At 44.4% G+C, this 25,899-nt stretch overlaps 2 protein-coding genes across 6 annotated transcripts in view; one reads left to right on the forward strand and one right to left on the reverse strand.

The window, feature by feature from the left end:
* The window catches only part of LOC139156693 (uncharacterized), a 36,186-nt gene extending 20,199 nt beyond the window's left edge, over positions 1 to 15,987 (reverse strand). Inside the window, exons 1-6 of one of the 4 annotated variants that reach the window (XR_011557368.1) lie at positions 15,849 to 15,987; positions 6,807 to 6,934; positions 6,475 to 6,601; positions 4,523 to 4,608; positions 3,603 to 3,763; positions 2,170 to 2,265 (exon numbers count right to left, since the gene is read on the reverse strand). Coding sequence is in view for 3 of the 4 variants with exons in the window: in XM_070732618.1 (XP_070588719.1) it covers positions 2,170 to 2,265; positions 3,603 to 3,763; positions 4,523 to 4,608; positions 6,475 to 6,601; positions 6,807 to 6,934; positions 15,849 to 15,943 (693 nt within the window). In the remaining variant the exon portion in view is untranslated. The remainder of the gene's footprint in view (positions 1 to 2,169; positions 2,266 to 3,602; positions 3,764 to 4,522; positions 4,609 to 6,474; positions 6,602 to 6,806; positions 6,935 to 15,848) is intronic. The other 3 variants (XM_070732619.1, XM_070732618.1, XM_070732620.1) reach the window with 3 other exon arrangements.
* Positions 15,988 to 17,586: 1,599 nt separating this feature from the next.
* ESF1 (ESF1 nucleolar pre-rRNA processing protein homolog) overlaps positions 17,587 to 25,899 on the forward strand; it is a 112,889-nt gene continuing 104,576 nt past the window's right edge. Inside the window, exon 1 of one of the 2 annotated variants that reach the window (XM_070732622.1) lies at positions 17,587 to 17,667. The gene's annotated coding sequence lies outside the window, so the exon portion shown is untranslated. The remainder of the gene's footprint in view (positions 17,668 to 25,899) is intronic. The other variant, XM_070732623.1, reaches the window with a different exon arrangement.

Below are 25,899 nucleotides of genomic sequence, written 5' to 3' on the forward strand. Positions count from 1 at the left end.
GCCGGACACGGGCAATGGGCGGGACAGAGAAGCAGGAAGAATCAGGAGGTTCCTTTGGCGGCTGGAGGCTGCCTGGCACCCGCTGCAGCCAAAACAACAAAGCCAGGCAGCCCCCAGCTGCCAAAGGAGCCTCCTGATTCTCCCCGCTTCTCTGTCCCGCCCATTGCCCATGTCCTGCAGAAGCTGCCTCCCGTGCCGATGTTCCCCGCCAAGCCCAGTTCGGCTTCCCTGGCTGCTTGGCCGGAGGGGGGGGGCTTGGCCAAAAGGGGCTGGAGACGCAGCGATTTGCCTCCCGCCCCTCGCCCCTGTGCCACCGGCACGTCATCTTCCCTCCCAGACAAAAAGGCCGGCCTTTGGGGATGAAGGGGTGTGTTCAGCTCTGCGTCTCCAGCTCCTTTCGGCCGAGCCCCCCCCCCCGGCCAAGCAGCCAGGGAATCCGAGCCAGGCTTGGCAGGGAACATCGGCACGGGAGGCAGGAGACGATCAGGCGACCGGAGCAGCAGCCAGGGAAGCCGAGCCGCGGGCGGGACCAGGTGGGGGCTGGAATTTCTCCGCCAGGGCGAAGGGCGGGCGAGCGGGTGCTGGGGAGGGCTTCTCGCCCTCCCGACAGCAAGAGGGGGGAGCGAACGGCGTGGGCAGGCGAAGGGCGGGCGAGCGGCAGCGAGGAGTTTGCGTGGGCGGTGGGGAAACTCCTCGCTGACGCCAGCAAGAGGGGGAAGACCCAGGGAAGCCGCTGCCATCTACGCATGCGTGCCCGGCACGCATGCGTAGATGGTATTTTTGACTTCCGGGTTGAAAAATAGCGAAGTACCCTGTTCGCAATGGTTGGGGACGCAATAAACGGGGGATCACTGTACATTGATGACCAATTGTATCATTACCAATGCACGGATGAGGTTACTTAAGTTTGATAAGGAAACATCTGCAAGAAGAGCACCAAACTCAGAGAACATCAAGGACCCCAAAGTTCAACCCTGAGTTACAAATAATCATCTTCTACCACTGTCAGGTCTGATCGGGATTAGCTGCCCTAAAGCATCTTTCAGAGCCTATCTGGAACTATTGGTGAGCATTTTAACTAGGACGTTTTTGTATTAAAAAAACATTCAAGTACTTTCAATTACTGTACCCATTCTTACATTTTTTTTAAAAAAGTAAAGGCTCAAGATCTAGTAATCTACTGTAATAGAACTGAATGTAAATAGTCTCTTTGCTTTCTAACATTCTAAAATTATTAAGCATTTTCAAGATTAAAAACAATACAAAAGACCATCATTCAAAAAACACCCCTGACAAGGTGCAGCAAATATGCCCATGCCCTTACAAATCACATTTTCCAATTTTTAAAATCTGAATTGCTGTACATCCTTGGTTCTCGGACATGGTTACAGGAGTTACAGTTCTCAGAAGATTAACAGGTAGCTTAAGTTTAGTAAAATTCTGCTCCACGAGAAACTTAATTGTACCTTTTTGTGCAATTGCCTAAATCACTCAATAAAGTTGCCTTTCAGAAATAGTCTCAGTAATTTATTTATTTATTTGATTTATATGCCGCCCCTCTCCGAGGACTTGGGGCGGCTTACAGCATATAAGTAACAATACAAAATATCCTAAATCCAATTTTTAAAAACTAAACTAACCAATCTAAAACCCCAATTTATTAAAAAAAACCTCTAGTCACTCATTCTAACAAACAAACATACATTCCATTCATCGGCAGGGGCTGATGTCTAATGTCCACAGGCCAGTTGGCACAAGTGGATCTTCAAACTCTTGTGGAAGGCAAGGAGGCTGGGGATGGTACAAATCTCTGGGGGGAACTGGTTCCAGAGGGCTGGAGCCCCCACAGAGAAGGCTTTTCCCCTAGGCCCCGCCAGGCGACATTGTCTAGTTCAGTGTTTCCCAACCTTGGCCACTTTGAAGATATTTGGACTTCAACTCCCAGAATTCTCCAGCCAGCTGGCTGGAGAATTCTGGGAGTTGAAGTCCAGATATCTTCAAGTGGCCAAGGTTGGGAAACACTAGTCTAGTTGATGGGACCTGGAGAAGGCCGACTCTGTGAGACCTGACCGGTCGCAGGGGCTCATACAGCAGAAGGCGGTCCCATAAGTAATCTGGTCCAGGCAAAAAATCATACCCTAAAAGCAGAGCCAGCAAAGAGTTTCATACCTTAGCAGGTTTGTGGGGCTGAACATCATCCACCATTTGCCAACCATTCGCTTCAAGTTTCTTCAAGTTCTCAAATTTTTTAGTTATGTTTTCTACCTATTTGAGGAAGAGAAAGGTTGAAGAACAAAACTAAAGGGGACCTGGTTACCAACCCTCACCCCTTTCTTACATTAAAAAAAATAATAATTAAGTGTTAAAAAGCGCAGCAAGCTTCCTTAGAAAATAGCTTCAGCAAGAAATCAAAGAAAAAGACACACTTAGCCATTTCTTAGGAATATCTTGCAACATTGCCTTGTATCTTGCTGCTTTGGATGAGTGGGAATTTAATATGGATCGCTCAGTTTAGTGCATTCCGGAGAACTCTAAATTTTATTATAAGATGCAAGTTTCAAGTTGAAAAGATGGCCAAAACAAACTTGAGTTTTGTGTGTGGAAATCAGTATGCTCTCAGCAGCCAAGAGACATGCACGTTCAAGGTGAAAAGTGATAGTGATCCCTCGATTTTCGCGGGTTCAAACTTCGCGAAACAGCTATACCAGTTTTCCCCACCCGATGATGTCATACATCATCACCAAGAGTCACCTCTCTCTCTTTCTCTCTTTCCTGTCAATCATTTTCTCATTTCTTTTTTTCTCTCCCCTTTTTTCTATCATTTCTCTCTCTCTCTCTCTCTCTTCCACTCTCCCCCCTTGCTCTCTCTCTCTCTTTCTCCCTCTCTCTCCCTCTCTCCTTTCTATCTCGCTCTGTCTGTTGCTCTCTCCCTGTGAGAACACCTGCCCCGCCTCTCCTGCAGCCCCTTCGCTCTCAGCTAAGGAACTGCGAGAGGGGCGGGCATTCTCAAAGCGCTCAGAGCGGCTAGCAGCTGAATGAGGATGAAAAGCCGTAGCCGCCAGCGCTGCTGCAGGAGGACCCGTGCCCCAAGAAAGCCGGTGAGAGGGGCGGATCGGGCGGGCAGGGGGTAGTGGCGAGGGGACCGGAGGCGCTGGGGGTGGAGGCAGCCAACATTCAAAACAATCTTTACCGACCTCCGCACTTTCGTCGCTCCCCGCCCCCAACTTCAAGCCCGGCGCCTTGTGTGGCCTTGGAAAAGGGTGCACGGGGGTAGTTTTTGGCTGTCCATAGCCAAAAATGGTGTTTTTACTTCCGCATCTTTACTTTGCGGAAATTCGACTTTCGTGGGCAGTCTGGGAACGCAACCCCCGTGAAAATCGAGGGATCACTGTATTTCCTTGTGGTATATTTTTTATAAGTTTCATTTTCCTCAGTTTAGGATATTTCTTCTAATTTACCCTTTTTAATCAACCAAAGAATCTGCATTATCAGGTTAGGATTGATTTACTGTTGATTAAACAAAGGTCTGGCCAGTAAGTGAAGGTAAAAAGACCAAGTCAGCTGAATGCAAACAGAGGTTTAACAGTTTAAAAAAATCTTACCTGAAAGTTTACCATCTCCCAGTATCCAAGCAGATCTGTGCAAGCTGTCTCTTTCTCTCCACTTTTGAATTCACAGTGATTTATCAGCCCTTCAAACTGTTTGAATCTTTCTGCCATCAACAATCGGGTTTTCCCAATGGTTGTGCGGACAAGATCTTTTGCTGGAAAAACAGTAGTATCTTGTTGCATTAAATAGTATATAAATTAAAAACCACATAAATATGAAGATAGGCTTCAATTCATGAATGTTTGAATGTGATATCCAAGTTAATGCATATGGAAAATGAATTCTAAGTCATATTTACTGTGACCTGCAATTCAGTTAATGCAAAGCTAGCAGGTGTGCAATTGAGGCTAGTGCATACACAGCTGCAGCTTTAGATGATGCTAATCTTTGTGCAAAATGCAGAACAGTAAAAAAGTCCAGTTAACATGCAAGTGAAGAAGTTCACTCTCAACAAATCTGAAGGTATCTTTCAAGCTATAGAAGTGGTGAAGCAAAAAATTATGAACACAGGCTCTAACTGTTTAAAGCATGAATACTCGGTCTGCCAATATATCTATGAAGATTTAAAAAGAAAGAAGTTCTCTTTAGCAGTCTACCCTGCTAAATGTTTTGATCAGGATAAGTTAGCCTTTAGGAATGATATTTAGATTTATTTTTGTTTTCATTTTCCTTTTAGTAGTTTTGTTAAACATAAATCTTTACAAAATTTATGTTTAATTTTCCCCCCATCATGCTGAAACAAATTACTATATTTTCTATAGAAATATCACTTTGAAGAGTGTGAATCTGAATAATGCAACAATTTTATAAGAATTCATTAACCACACTAATCAAGATCAATCTATAGGTGAAGATATATAGGGATACCAGAGTCATAGTTAAACTCAGAAGTACTTTGTGTTTTCTCTCTTACCCTCTTCTGGAATATCCATTTCAATACTTTTATCCCATTCAAGACAAAATGATGTCAGTCTCTCTGTCTCAGATTGAAGAATGTTTCTTTTAAAACAAAAGCAGATTTAGGCAATCTCATTATTTCAATTAATGACCCATTTTTTACCCATAAAATACTCAAAGGGATTAATGTATAAAATTATAGTGCTTCAAAACCTACAGTAGCAGTTAAAATATTAATTTAAGTAAAAAGCAGCAACTTACACTATAGTGGTACCTCTACTTAAGAACGCCTCTACTTAAGAACTTTTCTAGATAAGAATTGTATGTTCAAGATTTTTTTGCCTCTACTTAAGAACCAGTTTCTACTTAAGAACCCGAGCTCGGAAAAATTTCCCAGGAAATTTGAGAGCGGCACGAAGGCCCGTCCAGTTTCCTGCCATAATTTTCACAAATGACTTGCTTGGAAAGGTATGTAGCCGTGAAGGTGAACTTATGGCACACTGCCACAGCCAACACATGGAGCCCTATCTGCTGGCACACGAGCAGTTGCCCTAGCTCAGCTCCAGAGTGCATGTGTGTGCTGGTCAGCTAATTTTTGGCTTGTGCATCGGTTCTGGGAAGACGTTTTCAGCCTCCAGAGGGGCGGGAAAGGGCATTTTTGCCCTCCCCAAACTCCAAGAAAGCCTCTGGAGCCTGGGGAAGGCAAAAAGCGGGCCTACTAGGCCCACCAGAAGTCAGGAAATGGAGGGTCATGCATTGGGTACAGGGCAGCATGGGGGGAGGGGGGAAGGATTGCCTGCGCATTGAATTAGGGGGGTGGGCACGCATGTGTGTGTGATAGCACACATGCACATGCTTTCGGCAGCCAAGAAAAAAAAGGTTCATCATCACTGGTCTTTGGTACACAATAGCACAAGTAGATACAATCTCATTTTAAACTTCAATTACAGCAGCAAGTAAATGTATCCCTAAGGACAGACATGGGCAAGCGTTGTCCGCAGGCCGCATCTAGATCGCCCGCTATCTGTGACCGGTTTTCTGGGGGAGGAAGCCATGGAGTGGGGGGGAGGGGGAAACAAGCGCCTCGAATAAACAGGACAAAAAAAGCACCCACTACCAAGGCTCTCTTAGAGCCCCACCGTCGCAGAACAAATCGGGGTCACCCTTTTTAGTCCCTTTTTGCCACAGGAAAGCAACCATCCCTCCGTCCTCATGGCCCTCTCCTCTCTGCGGTGCCAGACAAAAGACAGCGGATTGGGGGGGAATTGCTGAGGCTCAGGACGGCAGCAGCCCAACCGCAGCGGGAACAGGCAGGGTAGCCAAGACCGGGCGGGTGGGGAGGGGGGAACGGGACGGACAACAGCCCAGAGGATAGGATGCAAGGGTGGAGGGCTGTTGGATGAGGCGGCGGTGGGCCAACAGAGGGGAGGAAGGTAGGTGGGCGGCTTCATGCCATATTGGGTGTTATTGTGCCATAAATGAGTGTTATTGTGGAGGTGGGGCCAGCCAGGAGTGGGAGTGTGGGCTGCTGGGGAGGGGCAGCATGAGTGAGGAAGTGAAGGGAGGAGGGGGAAGAGAGCGGAGGGGCAAATAAATAAATAAGGAACAGGGGGGAGATTGAGCTCTTTGTGTGTGTGTGTGTGTGTGTGTGTGTGTGTGTGTGTGTATGGGGGGGTAATTTGGGACAAAGAAAACAAGGAAGAGGGTGGAACTGAGTTAATTATACTAGTCTGGCCCTCTAAAACCATCCCAATTTCTCATGCGGCCCCATGGTAAAATTAATTGCCCACCCCTGCCTAAAGAGGCAGAATGGATTGGTTACCATTTTTATCTCACAGTATCCATGAATAGCTAATCTGTTGATTACTTTAATACAGAGGTGAATCTCTTTGAAGAAGATATTTTAACAAGCATCCGTATTAACCAGGCAGTTTATTACAGTACATCCCTTTGATCTTGTCTACAAACCTGAAATAGGGCACATCTTGCAGCGTTGTTGTTGGTCCTGATATTTCAGTTCCTAATAGATCTGGTTGCTGCACACTGCTCTCACCTTCAAATGCAATATTATCCCCCATCTCATTAGGTACCCGTTCTGGAAAAAGAATGGTTTTATATAGAAAAATGGTAGAAACTGCATTAAATATAGGAAGAATATAGTCTGCAGCTAAATAGGTCATAGGGGCTCTTTTTTAAGTAATTATCAATTAAATTTAAATCATATTAGCCAAAGCATCAGTATTTTGTATATTTAAAATTGTCTCTTAGCACCAGCAGTACAGACATTTTCTTAGATATACCTTCTTTTAATTCTTCCAATAAATTCAAGGCACACTGATGTCCTTCAGTGGTTTGCTTTGTGACTTCTGGGTTAGAGGACAACTGTGGATCACAATCTTGTGTTTCTTCTATGTAGACTTTACTACTACTAATACATAATAATAATAATAATAATAATAATAATAATAATAATAATAACAACAACAACAACAACAACATTGTGAAACACTGGAAGTTGCAGATCACAACTGAATATATATTATATTATATTACAGTGATCCCCTGATCATTGCGAGGGTTCTGTTCCAGGACCCCCCGCAATGAGCGGGTTTTCGCGAAGTAGCGCTGCGGAAGTAAAAACACCATCTGCGCATGCGCAGATGGTGTTTTTACTTCCGTCGCAGCAGCGAGGAGCCGAAGATTGGGGTTTCCCCGCCGCCCACGCAAACTCCTCGCTGCTGCCGCGCCCGCCGTTCCAAGGTTGGGGGTCCGGGGGCTGCTAGGAAGCCTCCCATGCCGGTGGCGACGTTTTAAAGCACCCGCGCGGCTTCCCAACTGAGCCCTCAAGCCAAGCTCAGAAGTTCGCCTTTGGCGCTTGGCTTGAGGGCTCAGTTGGGAAGGCGTGCGGGTGTTTTAAAACGTCGCCGCCGACATGGGGGGCTCGCTAGCACCCCCCCGAACCCCCAACCCGGTTTTGGGGGGGGGTGCTAGCAAGCCCCCCATGTCGGCGGCAACGTTTTAAAACACCCGCGCGCCTTCCCAACTGAGCCCTCAAGCCAAGCACCAAAGGCGAACTTCTGCGCTTGGCTTGAGGGCTCAGTTGGGAAGGCGCGCGGGTGTTTTAAAACGTCGCCGCCGACATGGGGGGCTCGCTAGCACCCCCCCGAACCCCCAACCCGGGTTTGGGGTGGTGCTAGCAAGCCCCCCATGTCGGCGGCGACATTTTAAAACACCCGCGCGCCTTCCCAACTGAGCCCTCAAGCCAAACGAACCCGGGTGGCCGGGCGAGCAGCGAGCGAAGGGCGGGTGGCCGGGCGAAGGGCGGGGCGAGCGGCGAATGCCAGGTGCTGGGGGGGGCTTCTCGCCCTCCCGCCAGCAAGAGGGGGAAGACCCAGGGAAGCCGCCCAGCAGCTGATCTGCCCGGCGCCATCTACGCATGCGTGGCCATAGAAAAAAAGGGCACGCATGCGCAGATGGTGTTTTTACTTCCGAGTTGAAAAATCGCAAATTAGCCTGTTCGCAATGGTCGGGAACGCAATAACCGGGGGATCACTGTATATCCATTATATCAAATGTGATTGTAGCCCTCAGAGCAATACTTAAAGAACTTCCTCAATGTCTGGGAATATTCAAATTTTTGTCAGATTTGGAACATCCTAATTATACCAAATCCTCCCAAAAAAAAAAAGAACCCCTACTAACCTACTTGAAACTGCCTATATTCTTAGACACTGTCTTAATAATTCTTTGGTCTTTGGTTAGAAGTTGAATTACTGTATTTTTCAGAATATAAGACACACCTTTTCCCCCCTAAAAGAGGCTGAAAATTTGGGGGCATCTTACCCTCTGAATGTAGCTTTTTTCAAAGCTTTTCCCCCCAGCTCTTCCCGGCCTGCAGGATTCTTTCATTGCTACTCTGAAGGTTTTTTCTAGCCCTAAGTCTTTGCAGGCTAGTTTTTATTGCTATTCCTTCCTAAGATGATTTTTTTCAGCTCTAGCTAGGGGATAAAATAATAAAATAATAATAATAATAATAATAATAATAATAATAATAATAATAATATAATAAAATAAAATAAGGTGACCAGACTAAAGATGCTAGCCAGATAAATATCTGGTAGGTAGATTTTTTTTCTCCTATTGATCTCCCCCAAAGCTAAGGTTCATCTTATATTCTGAAAAATACGGTATTAGATTTCCACCAGTCTTAAGACTGTGAATTTAACTGTGGATTAGCTACACATTATAATATCATTTAACACAAAAGGATCTAATGTTGGGAAAGGTAGAAAGAAAGAGAAATCCAGCAGAAGATGGATGGACTCATACTGGGGTGAATAGGGAAAATTGAAAGAACAGGCTAGAGATAGATCATCACAGAAAAGGCTGTAGGTGTTCAAAACAACTTAATGATACAGAATGAAATCAATGTTGTAGTCCTATTTTTGTATGCCTACTTGAATTCAAAGTTTGCTCCTTCTCTCTGCTTAGCTTTAATACAGGTATACTCCCAAAATTAGGTTAAATAACTGCACCATCTGAGAAACCAATACTGTTTTGATTTGGTATCTCCATTTGAAAGACATCCTCATATTTCAGAGATCTCTAAATAGAAATCCACTATACAGTGGAACCCCGACATACGAGCTGCTCTACTTGCGAGCAGCTCGAGATAAGAGCTGGGAGGGGAGCGACATTTTTGTTCGTCTCCCGAGCTCACATCTGGGATACGAGCCGAGAGGAGCCGCGCCCCCCTGACGCTTTCGGCAACTTCCGAAGACGCTGGAAGGAAGGAAGGAAGGCAATCCAGCGCCCGGCTCCTCTCGGCTCGTATCCCGGCACTTGGTAAGCGGAGAGGCGTTCGCCTCCCCTGCCGCCCCACTCTGGGGGTCCTTGGCTTCTGCTTGAGGGTGAGTGAGAGAAACTGGGGAGAGAAAGAGATAGCAAGAGAGAGAAAGTGAGAAGAAGAGATGGAAAGAGGGGGAGAGAGAGAGAAAGAGAGAGGGGGGAGAGAAAGAGAGAGGGAGAGAGAGAGAGGAGATAAAGGAAGAGGAGAGAGAGAGAAAGGAAGAGAAAGAAAGAAAGAGGGATAGAAAGAGAGAGAGAGTGAGAGATGCTCAGTGAGCCTTTCTTTGAAGTTGCCTTTCTTTCTTTCTTTCTTTCTTTCTTCACCGTGTGTCGGTGTGTCACGGCTCTCTCTCCATTCTTCTCTTTCCCCCTCTCGGGCTCCGAATGCGGCGGCGGGAAGAGGAAACGAGGCAGTCCCGGATCGCTTGCTTCCCCGGCCAGCAAGCCGGCTGCCTGGGAAGCAAGCGATCCGGGACTGCCTCGTTTCCTCTTCCCGCCGCCACCGCATTCGGAGCCCGAGAGAGGGAAAGAGAAGAATGGAGAGAGAGCCGCGCGTGTGTCAGTGCGTCGCGGCTCTCTCGCCATTCTTCTCTTTCCCCCTCTCGGGCTCCGAAAAACGGAGGAAACCCATGGAGATCCAGAGGGGAGAATGGGGCAGGAAAGAATGGAGAAAAACGGAGGAAACCCATGGAGATCCAGAGGGGAGGATGGGGCAGGAAAGAGTGGAGAAAAACGGAGGAAACCCATGGAGATCCAGAGGGGAGAATGGGGCAGGAAAGAGTGCAGAAAAACGGAGGAAACCCATGGAGATCCAGAGGGGAGGATGGGGCAGGAAAGAGTGGAGAAAAATGGAGGAAACCCATGGAGATCCAGAGGGGAGAATGGGGCAGGAAAGAGTGCAGAAAAACGGAGGAAACCAATGGAGATCCAGAGGGGAGGATGGGGCAGGAAAGAGTGGAGAAAAACGGAGGAAACCCATGGAGATCCAGAGGGGAGGATGGGGCAGGAAAGAGTGGAGAAAAACGGAGGAAACCCATGGAGATCCAGAGGGGAGAATGGGGCAGGAAAGAGTGGAGAAAAACGGAGGAAACCCATGGAGATCCAGAGGGGAGGATGGGGCAGGAAAGAGTGCAGAAAAACGGAGGAAACCCATGGAGATCCAGAGGGGAGGATGGGGCAGGAAAGAGTGCAGAAAAACGGAGGAAACCCATGGAGATCCAGAGGGGAGAATGGGGCAGGAAAGAGTGCAGAAAAACGGAGGAAACCCATGGAGATCCAGAGGGGAGAATGGGGCAGGAAAGAGTGCAGAAAAACGGAGGAAACCCATGGAGATCCAGAGGGGAGGATGGGGCAGGAAAGAGTGCAGAAAAACGGAGGAAACCCATGGAGATCCAGAGGGGAGAATGGGGCAGGAAAGAGTGCAGAAAAACGGAGGAAACCCATGGAGATCCAGAGGGGAGGATGGGGCAGGAAAGAGTGCAGAAAAACGGAGGAAACCCATGGAAATCCAGAGGGGAGAATGGGGCAGGAAAGAGTGCAGAAAAACGGAGGAAACCCATGGAGATCCAGAGGGGAGAATGGGGCAGGAATGGGGCATTTTTTGCTGAATGAACTAAACTATTAATGTATCTTAAATAGAAAACTATCTTTAGATAGATTTTTATTCCAAAAGCATTTTATAACAATAAATTTGATAAAAATCAAAGAAATCTGATTTAATTTTTTAAAAAACCATCAATTTAAATAAAATAATCCAATTTGTTTGATTTTTTTTTTTTAAAAAACATCAATATTTATCCACTCTGCTTTTATCACAGGATAGTTGCTACATCTTTGATAATTATAGTTACTATTTTAGTTTATTTAGTAAATTTAGTTACTATTTTCTATGTACCTCTAACAATCTAGAACAGTAACTAGACAATTGGATCAAAAGACCTCCAGTGACCTTACCAAGAAATGCCAAATAGCTAGTGGCAATGAAAAGCACTGGACCCATGCCCCCACGCTTTTATGAATGCCCCCAAAACACACGAACTAGATATACATTGATGACCATTTGTATCATTACCAATGCACGGATGAGGTTACTTAAGTTTGATAAGGAAACATCTGCAAGAAGAGCACCAAACTCAGAGAACATCAAGGACCCCAAAGTTCAACCCTGAGTTACAAATAATCATCTTCTACCACTGTCAGGTCTGATCGGGATTAGCTGCCCTAAAGCATCTTTCAGAGCCTATCTGGAACTATTGGTGAGCATTTTAACTAGGATGTTTTTGTATTAAAAAAACATTCAAGTACTTTCAATTACTGTACCCATTCTTACATTTTTTTAAAAAAGTAAAGGCTCAAGATCTAGTAATCTACTGTAATAGAACTGAATGTAAATAGTCTCTTTGCTTTCTAACATTTTGTCCTCCTGCAAAGTAGGACAACTAAGTAGTTGATGCATGGAACTCACTACCAGACTTTGTAGTATCATCACCTAACCCCCCAAACTTTACCCTTAGACTATCCACTGTTGACCTCTCCCTATTACAAAGAGGTCAGTAAGGGGCGTGCATAAGTGCAACAGTGTGCCTTCCCTCCCCTGTCCCAATGGTTTTTTTTATTAGTATCATGTATATAAATATTATTATATCTTTGTATACCAGCAATACTTACTTGACAAAACAAACAAATTAAAATAACTCTTTGGAATTGCTAGGGTTAGATCAGTGTTTCCCAACCAGTGTGCCGCGGCACACTAGTGTGCCGCGGGACATGGTCAGGTGTGCCGCGAGCCCGGCCTGGCTGGAGCTTCCCGGTGATGACAAGTGAGCTTTTGGGGCCCGGTGGGAGGGCGCCGGCCACTGTTGTTTCTAAGCTGCGTGGGCATGCGCCCACACAGACATTATGAAACCCCCCCTCCCGCAGAAATTTTTGAAGTGGCGCAAAGCCACGCAGTCCTGAATCGCTCCCTTCTCCGGCCAGCAAAGCCGGCTGCCCAGGAAAGCGCCGCATTTTAAAAGCGTGTGTTTAAAAAGTGCGCCGCTTTCCCAGGCAGCCGGCTTGCTGGCCGGAGAAGCGAGCGATCCGGGACTGCGTGGCTTTGCGCCTTGATGCCAATAACGGCGCCGTGGTGGCCTTCAAGCGCCCCCCTTCGTGGTGCCTGGCCACCCGTTCCTGCAGGTAAAAGTCGGGCGGGGTAGCGGGAGGCAGAGGTGGCGGCGGCAAATGGCTGGGCGCTGAGCGCCATGGACACCTGGGAGGGCGAAGGGGTGAATGTGGCTACTGCCTCTTGGGCGGAGGCGAAGGCAACCGCGGAGTCTGTGCTGGGGCCATGCGGGGCCGCTGATCTAGGGGGCCGCGGACCGGCAAGCCGCCCTCCACTCTCTCTCCGCTCTCGCTCTCTCTTTCTCTCTCTGTTGCCGGCGTGGTGCACGAGAGAGAAAGAGAGAGAGAAAAAAGAGGAGAGAGAGAAAGCAAGAGATAGGGAGAGGAAAGGAGAGAGAGAGAGAGAAATGAGAACAAAAAGGGGAGAAAAGAGGAGAAATGAGAAAATGATTGAGGCAGAGAATGAGAGGAGAGAGAAACAAAAGAGAGAGAGAGGTGATTCTTGAAGCATATGGTAAAAAGCACCCAAATAATAAGAAAACCCCCCCAGCCCTCACCTGTTTTTGAAAAGAATAAAAGAGAAAAAAAAACCCAGCCCTCACCTGGTTTTGGAAATAGTTTGAGTGTATATACACACACACACTTAAGGGGGGGGGAGAGAGAGAGGGATGGAAAAAGAGGAGAAGTGAGAGGGAGAATGAGGGAAAAAGGGAGGAAGAGAGAGAAATGAGGAACATGAGAGAGAAAAGGGGGAAAGACAGAAGTACCCAGAAATGAGACAGTGGTATAAATTTGCGGAGGGATGATTGATGATTGACTGTATTTATAAGGAGATGTTACATGGGATTGTATATATGAGGGGGTTATTTATTTATTTTATTTATTTTATTTATTTTATTTATGTTATTTATTTTATTTATTTTATTTTATTTATTTATTTAATTTATTTTATTTATTCATTCATTCATTCATTCATTTATTTATTTATGTCATTTTGGTTGGTGGTGTACCCCAGGATTTTGTAAATGTAAAAAATGTGCCGCGGCTCAAAAAAGGTTGAAAATCACTGGGTTAGATAATGCTATTAAACAAAGAAGTTGAGAAAAGAAATCAATGTTATTTTTAGGGTCTGCTCTGTTAAAACATCATACAACCAAAATTATGCCTGTATTATTGTTAATAATAGAAGGAACTCAATTATATCTTAAAGCAGTGTTTTCCAAACTTTTGACATATGTACTGTATACCCCCTCTATAATTTTCGTAATGCTTAGTACCCCTGGTCAAAAAAGTGGATGTATTTTAATAACAATAAAATATATATTTATTTTTTCCTTTTTTTGGTACATACACAAAATAATAACAAAAATTAAAATTATTTATAATAAAATATAAATAAAAGTTATATTATAAATAACACATATGGATCATTGAGAAGGATGAAATTGTTTGTGCTGAGATGACAAATCTGGTCTGGTTCTGGTCACCGCACCTCAAGAAGGATATAATGGAACTGGAAAAGGTGCAAAAAAGGGCAACAAGAATGATCAAGGGAATGGAGCATCTCCCTTATAAAACCAGGTTGCAACACCTTGGTCTCTTCAGCCTTGAAAGATGGTGTTTAAGGGGTGACTTGAAGGGTCATTGGTTTATGGAATTCACTTCCAGAAAAGGTCGTGACAGATTAGACAGATTCATGGATGCCAAGTGTATGGGTGGTTATTGAAACGGATGTCCATGTGCCGCCTCTATGTTGGTTGAGGCAGGCAAGATTCCCTTGAGTGCCATTTGTTGGGGGGTCAAGGGAAAGGGAGGGTCTTGCCTTCTCTTTATGCTCAAGATTCCCATGGGCAATTGGTGGGCCACTGTGTGACACAGAATGCTGGACTCGATGGACTTTTGCCTGATTCAGCATGGCTCTTCTTATGTTCTTCTGATTTTAATTTTAATCTGAGATGGGGTTCCACATCCAATAGTCTGTTCTTTTTTCCCGACTTAATGTCTACGATTGCTGAAAACGCAACTTCACATAAATATGAAGTTGGAAAAGGCAAGGTGTATTTCGGAGCTTTTTCTGAACGCGTACCCCCAACAAACTCTTCCCTACTCCTACACCCGCCCCACCCCTCTTGCTCGTAGTCCGGCCTGGCTCTGCTCTGCCCGCCGCAGCCTTCCCATTCCCCAGGACCACATGAGCTCCGCCCGGCTGCTCTTGCCCGATTTTGTCTCCGCAGCGTTTGGGAGCCGCCGCCTGCCTGCCCTCGTCCTCCTGGCGGAGGCTGCTCCAGAAAGGCCCCCGCTGCTCTCGCCCGGGGCCTCCAGCCTTGGCAAGACGGCAATGGAGAAGCCGGGAAATGGGCCGCCTGTGGGTGGTGGTGACCTTCCTTCCGCCCGCTCGCCCTCCAGCAATTCCCTTCGGTTGCAGCCGGGCCCCTCTGGCAGCCCCCCCCCCTGTGGGAAGCTACCAGCGCAGCCCTCCTGCCCGCCAGCCCCCCTCACCTCCCGCTGTCTCCCCCCCGTCCCGTCCCGTCCAGACCTCCCTCCCCCCGCAAACGTCACCCGTACCAGTGGCCCCTTGGGAGGATTGCCTTACCGGAGGAGGGTCCTGTGTCCCGCGGTAAAGGCTGCCTGGCTGCCGCCTGTGGCACCTCAGGTCTCCGCGCATCTAGTCCCCGCACCCGCCTCTCCTGGGGGGGTCCGCCGCTCCGTCCCTTCTCCGTCCCTCGGTGGGCCCAGGCTGCTCTCTTTCTCCGGCGGAGCAGATGGCAGAGAGGGTCTCCCGGCGGCTAATTGAATTGTTCTGGGCGAAGGCGCCTCAGGGCACAATGACTGCTGCGGGCGCCAGGGGCCGGCACACGGTGGCGGGCCAAAACCGCCCCCCCCCATTTTTCAATTTGGCCGCCCCCCTGACGCCAGTACCAGTAATACTGGCCTATCGGCGGCCCTGCCCCTGTGGCTATGTGTACCACACTTTGGGAAAGACTTAAAGACATGATCAGGTGCTTACTGTGGAACAAACCATAAACTACTTCAAATGCAAAACACATGACTCAAACATCAGAAGAATGCAATCGCTTGGAATTACAGTTTATCGAGCTGAGCCTCTTTCTTGCCTCTCAGAGCAAAGCAGAATGACAGACCCCACCAAAAAGTGATGTGCAGCTATTTATGTTAAGTGATAAATTGTCTTTAATCCCGGAGTTTCCTTATAGTCTTCTCCTGCGTGAGCAGAGAATCGGACTTAGAAGACCACCAAGGTCCCTTTCCACTCTGTCCTTCTCCAGAAAACATGGTCTTCCTCCGCCCCGACTCCAAAGCCCATCCCCACGTTCCCCGAACCACGTTTCCCCAACCCACATGCCCTTCTGAGTTGTCCCTGGGAGACGTCGCCATACCTCACGGGCACCCGCAAACTCCGCTCTCCGTTAGATCCAAGACCGACCAGGCAACGCGTGGCCAGAGCTCCGGTTTTAAATTTTTTTGTTCCCATCTCCGATTGGCCGTTGAGACCACAGTGTTTGCTTTTTCATTGGCTAGATTCTTACTCTCCCTGACGTCAGTTCGTCTCCCATCGGAGAGATGCGATTGGATGACGCTACGGGGCTTTTTATTGGCGTTCTAATTAAAAAGGTCCAGCCTCCCCAGTGCCCGGATTGGTTGGAAGATTTCATTATCTCGATTGTTTTGCTGCTTTTCGGGTTATTATGTTATTTCTTGTTTTTTCCTGCGAGCAGTAAAGAAAGTGAAGGCGGGAAACGTTGCGATACTATGTTACTATGACAGTAACACTCGTAAACTACAAAAAGCAGAGGGAGGGACTAATAAGTATTAAGTGCACCTTTATGCCTACCGTTCCTGTCCAAATGTCTTTTTTATCTTTTCTATCTCTACTTTAGACTTATGTTAAACATATTACTACAATACAATGCTATATTTATAAGACAAATAAAAAAAAAATAAATAAAAAAGTATTAATAAGTATTAATACTTATTAAGTATTAATAAGTATTAAAACTTATTATTATAATAAGTATTAATAAGTGTTAAAAACTTGTAATAATAAGTATTAAGTATTGTGAGAAAGTTGCAGCCCATCAATTTTCTCCTTCCTTAACTGGAGAATAGTATTTCAGCCCTCTGGGAAGGGTTTTTTTTGGGAGGGGGCATTTCTTATACTGTACTCTTCTATTGAGAATTAGCACTTGGGGTCGTTCTGATTGCTGAAAAAAACACACTGTTCAGCCCCTTGGTTCCAATTCTGCTCGATTAATTTTAGGGAATCTGATAAGGGCTTTATGATTCCTCGCCATCGGAATGTCTATGGAGATTTTCAGTCACCCAGGTCATGGTTGTTCCAAAGGTGCTTTTTTTCCCCTTCAAGACACAGGTGGACTTTCAGATAGGTTTTTTTCAAAAATCAGAGAGTCCAGTTGCCTCTTGGAAAAAAAAAGCAATTTTGGATCGTCGTAGGAATGGCAGATTTTTTCCCCTTGCTTTTGTTATCGTGCTTGTTTATTGCTTGCCCCTCGAAGCTACCTAACGATTGGAACGACCTTTCGTAAAACTTGACAAAATAATCACTCCACCTCCCAATTGCTTCCCCAAAACAGATTCTAGGCTGGGGATAATGATTTTTTTTAAAAAAATTATTAAGCATTTTCAAGATTAAAAACAATACAAAAGACCATAAAACAAACACGTAATTTTCCTCATTACAAGCGAGTTCCTACCACTATCACTAATAACAGTTACTTATCTAAATTCTATTTTTTAATCTACTCTATTATTACATTATTATTTACATTACTATTTACACACATACAGTATCTCTTTTTTTACATTCTCTTACATACATGCATATAGATATCTATATGTTATTATCTAATTTTTATTTCCATTTTCTTACCAAGATACACAATCTACTCCAAATTTTGTAATATTCTATGAATAATGATTTTAATAGAATTGCAGTAAACGTTCTTTCAGCCTTTCTTGCTTTCCCCTTGGCTGCTGTTGCATGCTAAGGAAAATCGCAATGCAACCCGGAAGTGATCGGTGTGAATCCCATCTCCTTTGTTTCATAAGTCTATGCTCAGAAAACACGGGGGCTTGTCTGCTTTGCCGGGACCGGAACAAGAAGCCGTTGCTGCTTCCTTTCTCCCGAGTGGGAAACTCGTGTTATACGTTCCGGCTCTGCGTTATATTAACGAGTAGGTAAGTAGAATTTGATGAGCAGATGTCCCTTTTTGGATAGGCAAACACGGAGGGGGGGGGAATGCACTCGGAAGTTAAGGGAGCCCACTCCCAAAGAAGCGTGTTAAGTATTGTTTGTTTGTTTATTTATTTTATTATTGATTGATCTTGTCCATTACACAATGAGGGTTTTAGTGGGTATACACATAGTAAAATACATAATGAAAGTTATAGAGGATATACTCATAATAAAATATATCTAAGAAAAAATAGAAGAGAAGATATAGGAATAAAATATATCAATGAAAGAATAGAAGAAGAGATAGGAATAGAAGAAAGGTATAGGAAATATAGGAGAGCAATAGGACGGGACGGAAGGCACTCTAGTGCACTAAACTGCATTAAACTGCTTCAACATCTTTTCAAGTAAGGTTTAGTGCACGTATTTTCTTTCTTAGCTTTAACTTATTCTTATATTGATTAATTGATTGATTGATTAATTATATGCCTCTCATTTCAAACGGACTCAGCTGCTAACAAGAGACATAAATTACAACAATGGTAAAAATGCGATCAAAATAGACAATACAATCAATAATATCAATATTGATATTACAACAATCAACAATGATATCATAAAATAACCATACATACAGTACAGTCAATCTAATTCCAGATTTTGTATAAAATCTCTTAATTTTTAAGGAAATGGTAAATAGCCATTTTAAAGTGTATACCAATGATTAAAAGATAAAGCAGAATCAACCTTGTTAAAGATATGCCACAATAAATACAATTTAGTTAACAATATTATTAACAGTCTGTTCAATATAAGATCTTAATTTCAACTGAAGTCACTCAAGTGAAGGTTAAGAGGGAGAGAGGAAGTAGTTTTTGAGAGGGTAGTGGAGTGGAGAGAAGAAGGAAGGAAGGATGGATGGAGAAAGGGAAAGGAAGATAGACAGGAAGAATGGAGCGCGTAGATGGGGAGTGAGAAAGAGAAAAATGAATACAGACTGATAACTTAATAAGATAGGGATGTTATGAAAGATTTGTTAAGAAACTTGCAATTATGAATATTTTTGAGATGTGTGTAAGGTATATGCATTGATATTTGTATGAATTTGAAGTGGAAAATAAAATAAACTTTAAAAAAATCTCTTAAATTGTGATCTGTATGTAAAAAGTGGAGCTTTTTCATGTTGTTACAAACGGTCAGCTGCATTGGTCGAAACCTGATCACTTCTGGTATCGGGTTTATTAATTGTGAGCAGCATCTATTCTTTATTTTTATTTTATTTTAGAACGTGGTTCTCTTCCTTAACTTAGAACAGTCTTAGTTTTTGGGAGGCGTGTGGTAGTGTGTAAAAATAGTTAAATGTGTTTATAGAATAGTAGATATGAGATATAGGAGAGACAATAGGACAGGGGATGGGAGGCACGCTAGTGCACTTATGCACGCCCCTTACTGACCTCTTAGGAATCTGGAGAGGTCAACCGTGGATAGTCTAAGGGTAAAATGTTGTGGGTTAGGGGAAGATACTACGGAGTCTGGTAATGAATTCCATGCTTCGACAAATCGATTACTAAAGTCGTATCTTTTACAGTCCAATTTGGAGCTGTTAATATTAAGCTTGCATCTGTGGTATGCTCTTGTGTTGTTGTGGTTGAAGCTGAAGTAGTCGTTGACAGACAGGACGTTGCAGCATATGATCTTGTGGGCAATACTTAGATCATGTTTAAGGCGTCGGAGTTGTAAGCTTTCTAGACTCAGGATAGTGAGTCTAGTTTCGTAGGGTATTCTGTTTCGGGTGGAGGAGTGAAGGGCTCTTCTGTGTCCAGGAGAGAGTTCATGGGTGTTTCCCCGTCCTTTCATTTGCATGCTTTCAAAAGCACCCAAATCTTAATTGTTTCATTGTTGTTTGCACTGATGGCTTCTTGTTGCAAACAAGCACATTCTAAGATTAAAATAGCTTAGTGGCGATAGAACCTTGGAGTTCAGCCCAGAAGATCTCTGAGAATATTGCTGCCATGTATCTCCTTGCTTTCTCTTAAGTGCTTGCTTGAATACCTGGCAGTTTTATCAAAACTGATATAAGGAAATGTTGTGCTCTTACAGTGCCTACAAAAATGGCTCTTTTGGGTTCTCTTCCTTGAACAAACAAGCCTTGTTCTTAGTTGGACAGGTTTGTATGATTATAGATACAAGGGTGTCCAATCTTGTCCATTTTTAAACTCATGGACTTCAACTCCCAGAATTCCTCCTGCCAGCATGTGCTGGCTGTGAGAATTCTGGGAGTTGAAGTCCACAAGTGTTAAAATTGACAAGGTTGGGTCCCAGTTCTAGAAAACTAGAACAAAGGTAGCATTGAGCCCTGGTTGGGAGCAGTGTTCCCTCTAATTTTTTGGGGAGGTGGGCAGAAAAGTATAGTGTCTGAGCGGCACTAAATAAATTAACAAACAAACAAACAAACAAACAAACAAACAAACAAACAAACAAACAAATAAAAAACCCCACCCTGTTTTGCCTCAGAGAATTTCAAAATAAAATACTGTACTGTGTGTCTATAACAGTGAGCTCATAATAGGGCAACTCTATCAATATCAAAATGCCACTTAAATAGTTGAGCTAGTTTCAAACTAGATTTTGATTTTCTTTCTCCCTTCCTTACTCCCATTCTTTTTCTTTCTCTTTTCCTTCCTCTCTTTTTTCTATCTGTTTCTCTCTCTCTCTCCTTCCCTCTCTCTCCTTCCCTCTCACTCTTTCCCTCTCGGCTTCTGGGCAGGTTTGAAGAACTCTGAGTTGATGATGATTTTTAAGTAAGCGATTGCTCACTGCTCAGCTTAGAGGGAACTATGGTTGGGAGTAATTGCCTGTTTCACTGATCAACGAACTAGTAATTCATTGTATAATGTGTAATTCACACTAGTAATGTGTGGTGTTTTGGCAATTTTCCATTACCCAAGCTAAATACTGTGTTTTCCCGAAAATAAGTCCTTCCCTGAAAATACCATTTCCTCTGGTTAAGGTTAGGGAGACATCTGGAAATCAGGTAAGATAGCAAGAGGAGCCCTGTTTTGTTCCATGCACCCCCAAATAATAAGACCTCTCTGAAAATAAGGCCAAGTGCTTATTTCGTGGTTCAAAAAATATAAGTCAGGGTCTTATTTTAGGATGGATGGATTTTCTGAAGAAGGGCCTCTTAAGTTTTTAATGCTTCAAAGTATTGAATGATTTGAGGAAAAGAGAGCAAGAGATTATGGGAGAAAATTATCAGAGAATAAAGAAATAATATCGAACCAGGTATATTGTCATTTTGTTGTTGTTAATCGTGAAGCCATGTCCACCATGGGCAACGTGACCCCACCATGGGCAACGTTCCTCCAGGCCTTCCTGTCCTCTACCATCCCCTGGAGTCCATTTAATCTCACGCCGACTGCTTCAGTGACTCCATCCAGCCACCTCATTCTCTCACCTCAATCATTCCCAGCATTGGGCTCTTCTCCAGTGAGTCCTTCCTTCTCAATAAGTGGCCAAGGTATTTGAGTTTCATCTTCAGGATCTGGCCTTCTAAAGAGGAGTCAGGGTTGATCTCCTCTAGGACTGACCAGTTTGTAAAATTCTTAGATATTACAAAGCAATTAGTGGTTGTATATACCAGTGTTTCCCAACCTTTTTTGAGCCGCGGCACATTATTCACACTTACAAATTCCTGGGGAACATTGAGTGGGGGAGGGAACGGGGGGGGCTAAAAAAGTTTGGACAAAAAAACCCTCTCTTCCTCCCTTTCGCCCTATTTCTCTCTCCCTCCCTCTTTCTTTCCCTCTCTCTCCATCCCTTTCTTTCTTCCTTCCTTTCTTTTTTACTCTTTCTCTCGCCCTCCTTCCCTCTCTCTTTCTTGCTTTCTCTCCCTCTCTTGCATTATTTCTCTCTCTTTCTCTCTCTCTCTTTCGCTGTCTCTTGCTATCTCTCTTTTATTCTCTCTTTCTCTCTCCCCTGCTTTCTCTCTCTCTCTCTCTTTCTCTCTCTCTTGCTTTCCTTCTCTCTTCCTCTTTCTCTCTTGCTTTCTTTCTCTCTTGCTTTCTTTCTCTCTTGCTTTCTTTCTCTCTTGCTTTCTCTCTCTCTCTCTCTTCCTCTCTCTTTCTTGCTTTCTTTCTCTCTCTTGCTTTCTCTCTCCCCTCCTTTTTCTCTCTCTCTCTTTCTCTCTCGTGCACCACGCCGGCAACAGAGAGAGAAAGAGAGAGAGAGAGCGGAGAGAGAATGGAGGGCGGCTTGCCGGTCCGCAGCCCCCTGGATCAGCGGCCCAGCATGGTCCCAGCGCGGACTCCGCTGTCACCTTCGCCTCCGCCTAAGAGGCAGCAGCCACATTCAACCCTTTGGCCTCCCAGGTGTCCATGGCGCTCAGCGCCTGGCCACGCGCCGCCTCCGCCTCCCGGTACCCCGCCCGACTTCTACCTGCAGGAACGGGTGGTGGGGCGCCATGAAGGGCGGCGCTTGGAGGCCACCACGGCACCGTTGTCATCACGGCGCAAAGCCACGCAGTCCCGGATCGCTCGCTTCTCCGGCTAGCAAGACAGCTGCCCGGGAAAGCGGCACGCTTTTTAAACGCGCGCTTTTCAAACGCGGCGCTTTCTTGGGCAGCCGACTTTGCTGGCCGGAGAAGGGAGTGATTCAGGACTGCGTGGCTTTGCGCCACTTCAAAAATTTCTGCGGGGGGGGGGGGTCCTAATGGATGTGCGGGCGCACGCCCATGCAGCTTAGAACCAACAGTGGCCGGCGCCCTCCCACCGGGCCCCAAAACTTCACTTCCCGTCACCGCCAGGGAAGCTCCAGCCAGGCCGGGCTCGCGGCACACCTGACCATGTCCCGCGGCACACTAGTGTGCCGCGGCACACTGGTTGGGAAACACTGGTATATACAGTGCAAAAACAGAACTAACCTGATGCTCTGGGTTTAAAATCCTGTCAGATTTGAGCAGCATGCCTCATGGCAAGTAATGTATGGCAACTCTATTTTAGAAAATCTGAATGGGAATTACAGGGTTGCCTGTCTGATTTTCTGTACAAGTAGTCCTCAACTTACAACAGTTCATTTACTAACCATTCGAAGTTACAAGATTGGGAAAAGTGATTTATAACCATTTTTCACACTTACGACCGTTGTAATATTCCACATGGTAACGTGGTCAGATGCTGGGGAACCGATTCATATTTATGAGGAGTGCAATGTCTTGGGAACACGGGATCACCCTCTGTGACCTTCTAACAGGCAAAGCCAGTGGGGAAGGCAGATTCCATTAACAACTGGGTTATTATCTTAACAACTTCAGTGATTCACTTAACAACCATGGCAAGACAAGTCATAAAATGAGTCAAAACTCATTTAACAAATGTTTCACTTAAGAAGCAAAATGTTGGGCTCACTTAGAGAATTTTAGAAAAAATTGAGTGTTTGGCCTTCCTGTGTCTTCTTTCTACCATCAAGAAAAAAATAATGCCGGACTTCCGGGGCGGGGCAGGGCCGGTGCGATGTGCAAACTTGGGGCTCCAGGTTTGTACTCGAAGTTTTCGTTCGTTAGCCGTGATAACGGAGACAGCTCCTCACGGTCGAGGGTGCTAAAGAAAGGGGAAGTCTCAAGGAAGGAGGGGTACGCAAAACCCCCCGGGCAGAGAGGCGGATCCCCGTGAACGGGCGGGAAAAAAAGTTGGGGTTTACCTCAACCCGAAGGCCTAAAGGCCCGCCACACTAAATTACCACCAGGGAGTCGAAGCTACACGCGGTGTAATCAGCGAGAATCAGCAGAGCGCAGTAGCAACTTTCCGTTATTTAAACCAGAAGGTGTTGTGGTTACCTTTGCATTGAGTGTTGTGAGTCTCCTGGAGTGCGGTAAAGCGGCGATCGTTGTGTTTGGAGCGTGAGTTAAAGAAAGCAAAAGGAAGTCGGAGTGAGTGAGAGGAAGTGAATGGTGGGAAGGTGGAGAAGAAGGAAGTGAGGAGAGAGACGGCCAGACTTGACTTCTGTGTGTTTTGCCGGCAACCGGAGCAATAAATGGAGGAGCAGCGTTTGTAGCGTCTGTTCGGGAGGAAAAGTGGCGAAACAAACACACACAGAAAAGGAGAAAGGCGTGGTGACGTGGACGAGGAGAACGAAGGAAGGTGGAGAGGCGGTGCGGCGGAGCAACAGCGGACGAGTGGTGGTGTGAAATAGAAGGAAGGAGCGGAGAGGGTGAGCGGAGAGGGTGAAACAGAAGAAGATTTGCTGATTTATTTGCTGATTTATTTGCCGAGTCATTTTGCCTCTTTTGAGGCCGGGAGAGCAATCGGGGGGTTGTGAATCAGTTGTGCAGCGGAAGGCAACGGAAGTGACGCAGAGGGAACGAGAGCCGAGGAAACAAGAAGACATCAGACGCCGAGGAACGAAGAGAGACGACGAAGAACGCACGAAAGAAGGAGGATTAGCACCTTAGCTCAACCTGGAAAGTGGATTTTTATCAATTACTCCTAAACCAGTTTTTTTTTTAGTTTGTAGCTTTTCTTTTCTTCCTCTTTCTCTCTTTCTTTTTCTTCTTTTTCCATTTCTTACCCTTTAACTGCTACCAAAACTTGCTTACTTATTAATTAGAGCATCTTAAACAACCTATATATTGTATATTTCAAATATTGTAAATTATAAATCTTCTTAATCTTAATCCCTTATTACTAACTGTTATTTAACTGTGATTATTATTAACTATTAATTATTGGTAGACTTAACAGATTTGAGAGATTTAATCAATATATATGATCATTTGATATTTAAACAACCATTTTATGAATTGTATTTATGACAACATTTGTTAACATTTAATATTTAATATTTAATATTTATTGAAGATTAATTTATTTCTCATTAATAGTTAGCAGAAGGTATATAAGTATAAGTATAAGCATAAGTACATAAGTATATTAAATATATAAGCACAAGTAAAGTACATAAGTATATTAAATATATAAGCACAAGTAAAATTTCTAAGATTACAAAACCATATTTAATGTTACAAATTGATATATAAGTTATACAACCTACGAAGTCTAGTACTTTAGAAGAAACTCAATTAACTATTTCATGCATTCAACTTGTTTATAGTATATGCTGTACATCTAGAAGATTTGAAAGACAGAACTGACTGGGAATAGCGGTTTATCTGAGACCAGAGGGTGTTTTATTGATTGAATCAAAGTATTTATCAGTGTTAATATAAATTATACATAAAACTATTCACTTAGTAAATTTTATCAGAAATTTGGGATTTAGGATTTTAGTAGTAAACCATTTAAACATTTTAAACATTTTAGGATGAAATAAAAAGGAAAATTTAGGTACATGGTCTGAGGGCAAATGGAGAAGTGACTTAAACTTGTAAATTTGCATAATAGAAAAGAGTCAATCCAATCCATAACTAAATACTTCTAGATAATTGCATCACTCAAAAACGAATCTTGTACTATTAACTCCACAAGTAAATCCCTTTCAAGTATGTCAACAACCTTTACTAAAACATCTAAGAAAACAAATATTGCAGGAAGCCCGAACACCCTCAACTTGAAACAGACCACAGAGATGGCCTCTATAGAAAAACAAAGCCAACTACCGACCTTGCAGTCAATCCAAGCCTCTCTGGATCTCATTCAAGAATTTATGGCAAGAAGTCAAGAAGCCTCCATTGCAACACAGGAAACAATGGTTAAAAACCAAGAAGAAATCAATAAAAACTTTGAGAAGATGGCAGACAAGATAGAAGGCCTAGAGGCAAAAATAGGATCTGCCCAAGAAACGGTTAACAAGCATGAACTTAGAATTAGAAGCATGGAAGCCAACATAACAAAAACGGACAAAAACATCGTTCTTGCCGAGGGAAGATTAAAGGCGGAAAATAAGGAGTTGGAAGGGGCCGTAGCGGTTCTAGAGATGGAGAAAGCCTCTTATTACCTTCGTTTTCAAAATGTCCCTGAACAGGCGGATGAAGATCTGACCTCCAAAATGGTAAAGATTCTATCGGAAAATCTGCAGGTAGATGAGGAAGAAGTGAAAAACCACATAGACGAGGTTTTCAGGATCCAAACTAATTACGCCAAAAAAAACAAAGTTCCAAGGGAGGTACATATTCGTTTCACGAAAAAAACTGCAAGAGACGCGATCTACAGAAACACCAGAAACGAACAAATACTCTATAATGATAGAGTATACTGAACTATACTGAAACAGGTACCCAA

This window comes from Erythrolamprus reginae, chromosome 1, assembly GCF_031021105.1.
Source record: "Erythrolamprus reginae isolate rEryReg1 chromosome 1, rEryReg1.hap1, whole genome shotgun sequence".
NCBI classification, from domain to species: Eukaryota; Metazoa; Chordata; class Lepidosauria; order Squamata; family Dipsadidae; genus Erythrolamprus; species Erythrolamprus reginae.